Source organism: Chenopodium album, chromosome 18 (genome assembly GCF_948465745.1).
Source record: "Chenopodium album chromosome 18, dcCheAlbu1.1, whole genome shotgun sequence".
In the NCBI taxonomy this organism is placed as follows: domain Eukaryota; kingdom Viridiplantae; phylum Streptophyta; class Magnoliopsida; order Caryophyllales; family Amaranthaceae; genus Chenopodium; species Chenopodium album.
The window spans coordinates 15916440-15921448 of record NC_137851.1 but is presented as its reverse complement, the minus strand read 5'-3'; the positions used below and the strand labels follow the sequence as shown (position 1 = coordinate 15921448).

The 5009-nt window shown below is 36.0% G+C and overlaps 1 protein-coding gene across 1 annotated transcript; it reads left to right on the top strand.

The window, feature by feature from the left end:
• Window positions 1-758: 758 nt before the first annotated feature.
• LOC145591914 (uncharacterized) lies at window positions 759-2964 on the top strand. Its single transcript, XM_081648396.1, has 3 exons — window positions 759-1796; window positions 1881-2229; window positions 2333-2964. The coding sequence occupies exons 1-3, from the start codon at window positions 759-761 to the stop codon at window positions 2962-2964; spliced, it is 2019 nt and encodes a 672-aa protein (XP_081504522.1).
• The last annotated feature ends 2045 nt before the right edge of the window (window positions 2965-5009 follow it).

Below are 5009 nucleotides of genomic sequence, written 5' to 3'. Positions count from 1 at the left end.
GGAATGAGGGTAAGGAAACCATAAAAGTGTGGGTACAGGCAACTGATGTTCCAGGAATGGTGTTTAAGTCTGCTGAAGCTAGTTGGCCAAAAAGGATTACAGAAGAAGCAGAGAAGCAAAGGTGTAGGTTGGAAAAGTTACAGGCAGAAAGGGAACTGATGGAGCAACAGCAATATACTGTTGCTGTTGAAGTGCCTGTTGTTAATGCAGATAATTCAGGAGTTGAGTATATGAGGGTTTTAGACACTGATGTTGCTGATGAGATATTCCCAGGTACATCTCAACCACAACCCTCCCAACCTTCAACTCCTCCCAAGCAATCCCAACCAACATCACCACCAAACAATCAGCCAAAGAAAACACCTAGAAAGACAATGGCAGCTAGGAGGAAAAAAATCACACCTAAAAAGGGACCAAAAACTAAATCCCCACCCCAACCAAAATCTGCACCCCAACCAAAATCTGCACCCCAACCTGAATCTGCACCCCAACCAGAATCCCCACCCCATCATGATTCTCCAATCCAACCTTCCCAACCAGAATCTACACCCCAACCTGAGTCCACACCCCAACCAAATGCACCATCCCAACCTTCCCAGCCACAATCAACACAAGATAAACCCAAAAAGGGAGGGAGAACTAGACCTAAAGGGTTTAGAGTCTCTAAAAAGATTGCTATAAAATAGGGGATAAGGGTGGAAAAGGCACAGACAAGTACTAGAAGAAAGTCAGCAAGAATTGGAGCCAGGGCAGAGGACATGGTAAACTCTGACAGTGAGGATGATGATTACTGTATGTCTGGTAGTGATATGGATGATGAAGAAGATATTGCTGATTTCATAGTTGATGAGGAAGAAATTGAGTGTTTGTATGATGATATCCCTGAGAAAAAGTTTGAAGATTACCTTGATGGTTCTTCAAGTATGGACAAAACATATCTGAATGGAAAAATTTGGACAGAACAAGAATTTGGTTGTATAACTTTAGAACTTTGGTTAATATTCCCAGATAGGCAAACATTCACTAATGTCTTCAAGGACTACTACATACAAGAGGGGTTTGGAGTGTTTGTTCGGAAATCTGACAAGGGGAGGTATGTAGCCAAATGTGCTATTGATGGTTGTGAGTGGAGGATTCTTGCTGGAGAGATGACTGATAAGGTCAGTTGGGCAGTTAAGAAGATAAGTGGGGAGCACAAGAGTTGTGGCAGGCTGGAAGAGAATCCAGTAGTGACTTCAGAGTGGCTTTGCAAGCATCTCAGAGGGGAAATTGAAGCAAACCCAGACATACCTGTTCATGCACTTCAGAAGATCTGTATGGAAAGATACAGAATTCTTGTCAAGAAAAGGTTATTCTACAAGGTCAAGGCAATGGCTAAAGAGAAGATTCATGGAAACTTTGGAGAGTCTTACTTACTGCTGCCTAGGTATGCAGAGATGATTAAGGCAACTAATCCTGGTAGTTGGGCTTTGATCACTTGGACAGAACAAACACCAACTGAAGTTCCAAAGTTCAAAGCATGTTTTTTCTCATTTGCAGCACAACTAAGGGGATTTTTAAGAGGGTGCAGGCCCATAATTGGTATTGATGGTGCCCACCTTAGTGGATATTTTAAGGGCATTCTCTTAACTTCTGTAGGTATTAATAGTAATAATGAGATATTTGTTATTGCTTATGGGATAATGGACACTGAAAGCTGTGACAGTTGGTTTTACTTCCTGAGAAATCTCAAGATTATGTTTCAAAATGAAGGATGCAACAGAGATGATTGGACTTTCATCAGTGACAGAATGAAGGTAATGCCATTTAGAGATGTGTAATTATACTTCCTTGACTGAATTGTAATACATACTGATGTTTTATGTGATTTTGTTTTGCAGGGAGTAGACTCAGCAGTGCATGAAACTTTTCCTAGAGCCACCAGAAGAGTATGCTGTCAACATCTTTACATGAACTGCAAAGCTGCTGGTTTTAGTGGAACAACATTTCATAAGCTATTTTGGATAGCAGCTGATGCATATAATGAGTATGTCTACAACAAGGCCGTGCAGAAGATCCTAAAGTACAATCCAAAGGCTGTAGAGTACTTAGAGACTGTAACTGAACAATGGTCAAGGCATACATTTGACCCATCAGTCAGGTGTGATCATAATACCAAAAATTTTGTGGAGTCCTTCAATTCATGCACCAAAAATTACAGAGATCTCCCTGTCCTGACTCTCCTTGAAGGTAACTTGCTGACTTTTTTTTTCCTGTCCTAGTTCTAGCAATAATTTTTGTTGTTATGCACACTCTAAACCAAACCAAAATGTGGTGTGTGTTGTTTATGTAGCTATTAGGCAGTGGTGCATGAAAAGAATTGGAGTGAGGTATGAGAAAGCTGCTGCTATGGGGCCAGATGACTTGACTGAGTATGCATCTAGGATTTTGCAAAGTAGGAGTGATGAGTCTAGGTTATGTTATGCTACAACTTGTGGTGGTGGGGAATTTGAGGTGAGAGATAGGCATGTTCTCTATCCAATTAAGCTGCAAACTGGTACTTGTGGTTGTGGGGTATGGCAGCACTCTGGTATCCCTTGCAAGCATGTGTTAAGGGTGATTTATCATGGAAGACTGCAACCTACAGATTATGTTTCTGCTTGGTTCAAGGGGGCTGCATATAAACAAGTGTATGGAGAGCATATACATCCCATGCCTGATTCAACTCAGTGGCAGTCATTCAATCTTCCTGAGATACAACCTCTATTCATAAAGAGGAGTGCTGGCAGACCACGCAAACAGAGAAGAAGAGGGCCAAATGAAGCAAGGAAAGGAAAGAGAACAAGCACAGTGAAGTGTAGCTTGTGCAAAGAAATGGGGCATAACAAGCTAACTTGTGCTACAAGGAAAAGGAAGGCAACTGATGAAGCAACCACATCCAAGTCCAACTCAAGAACAAGAAAGAGATCAAGGAATGAATCATAAGCTCCACCCCAAACCTGAATAGCTGCAACTGTATTTCTTTGGAAACATTTTTTTGAACAAAACATGACTTATTAGTGTACTTAATGTAGGCAGCATCATTTTGAACATTACTTGTACTTTTTTTTGGGTGTCAATGATGAAATTGCTAAGACATTTTATTCATTTTTTTTGAAGCTGTTACAACCTAATCACTTCAACAACACAACTACAAAGACTACAACAAAAACTATCCCTGATTTTATAAGCACATTAACAACCTTTTGCTGCCTTTTGATCTTCTTCTTTAATTGCTTCAACTCTTCATGCATACTCATCTGCCTTTCTCCATCCCTTGTGTCCATGCTTCCAATTCCCCTGCTTTGACATTCTTGGTGTTGATTGCTCGATCTTTCGTCAACAACAACTTTGCACCATTTGAAATTGTTACATGCATCACACTTGTAATATAGCCTTTGTGGATTTAAAGATGAATCGGAACTACGAATAGCATATTTCCTCCCACAAACACAATATTTGTTTGCCACTCTAACGTAAGAAACCTCATGTATAGAGGAGGAAGATCTAGAAATATAACTCATAATATGTTAATTTGTGCTTACTTTGATGAAAAAAAGATTATTATGCCTTCTACATTCAAGAGTATTTATAAGAGACCAAAACAACGGCTAGTTCCCCAATTTGAAAAGTAGTCGTTGTACCTTAAACAAAACAGAGGTATTTTGTGTAATTTTTTCCACAAGTTGGGCATTCTGTGTAATAAGTTTATAACTTAAGGGCATTTGGTGAATTAAGTTTTGCACTAACGGTGGACTAACGTCAGAGCTAGTTACAGGTCATGGTGTGAATAGTACAGGACGTCACTGGTATTTGGTGAATTTTGGAAAACTTGAGGGTATTTGGTGAATTTTCGAAGAGTTCAAGGGCATTTGGTGAAAAAACCGAAAAATATAATAAGGAGAAAAAAAAAATATTGGTGTATTCAATTAGTGATATCTAATAGATGAATAAATACACACAAAATTAATATAGTTCATTAGCTTTTACCATATTTAAATTCATAGGATATAGTGTTGTCATAAATAATTTTGGAGAAATATTAAGTAGATTAATTATTTTCAAGGTAGATTAAATAAGAATTAAAAAGAAAGTGGTGTGTAATGTATTCCGTATGTAGTATAGATTTAATTTTTTATTTGTGTCAATTGTGAATTAAGAGTTGCGCTTTTTTTTTTTTTTTAGTTGTATGTAATTGTACGATTATATGGGGTGATTTTAATTTATTATTTTGTATAAATAGTTTTTTTTTTTTTTGAAATTTTTTTGTATAAATAGATTAATTAATTTTGAATTGCATAGTTAAAGAAAAACAGTTACAAACATTAAAGGTGTAAAAGTAGGATAAATGGATAATGTTTGATTTAAACAATTGAAAAAAAAAAACGAAGTTAAGGGCTTGTTTGGCATTATTTTTGGTTTTTAGTTTCCCGTTTTTTTTTTAAACCAAAAACGGGAAATAAGAAAAAGGTGTTTCCACTTTTCTGTTGTTAGTTTTCAAAATTATCATGATTTTAATAAGTTTATATAATTTTTTATTCATTATGGGACATATGTCATATACTTTTAAAAAACAAAAAACCAAAAAACAGAAAACCACAGCAATGCCAAACGAACCCTAAAGTATTTGGGAGGGATAATAAATGTTTTTGGAGGGAAAAAAAAATAGTTCCGCTTTAGTATCTATAGTAATATATAAAGTGAAAGGGGGTTTTGGATGATAAATTTTATTTTCCCAAAATACCCCTCTTATCTTTTATTTTTAATTTTTTAAAAAAATTTACCATCCTTTTTTTTTTTAAAAAAAAAGGCAACTATCATCTAAAAAAACTACTAATTAGTTTTCCTTCTTTTCTTTTTTAATTTTTTTAAGGAAAGTCAAATTTTATTATTTAGCCTACATGACATCAACATATATATATTTTATAATTTTTTATCATCAATTTTTAAACCTACTAATATTTTGTTTATTAGAATAATTAAAGAGATAA

What these genes read in the sequence shown, in the direction of transcription:
- LOC145591914 (XM_081648396.1), top strand. Translation starts at nt 759, where the DNA reads ATGGTAAACTCTGACAGTGAGGATGATGATTACTGTATGTCTGGTAGT. An exon ending in TCATCAGTGACAGAATGAAG is followed by an intron (nt 1,797 to 1,880) that starts GTAATGCCATTT and finishes TTTGTTTTGCAG; the next exon opens with GGAGTAGACTCAGCAGTGCA. An exon ending in TGTCCTGACTCTCCTTGAAG is followed by an intron (nt 2,230 to 2,332) that starts GTAACTTGCTGA and finishes TTGTTTATGTAG; the next exon opens with CTATTAGGCAGTGGTGCATG.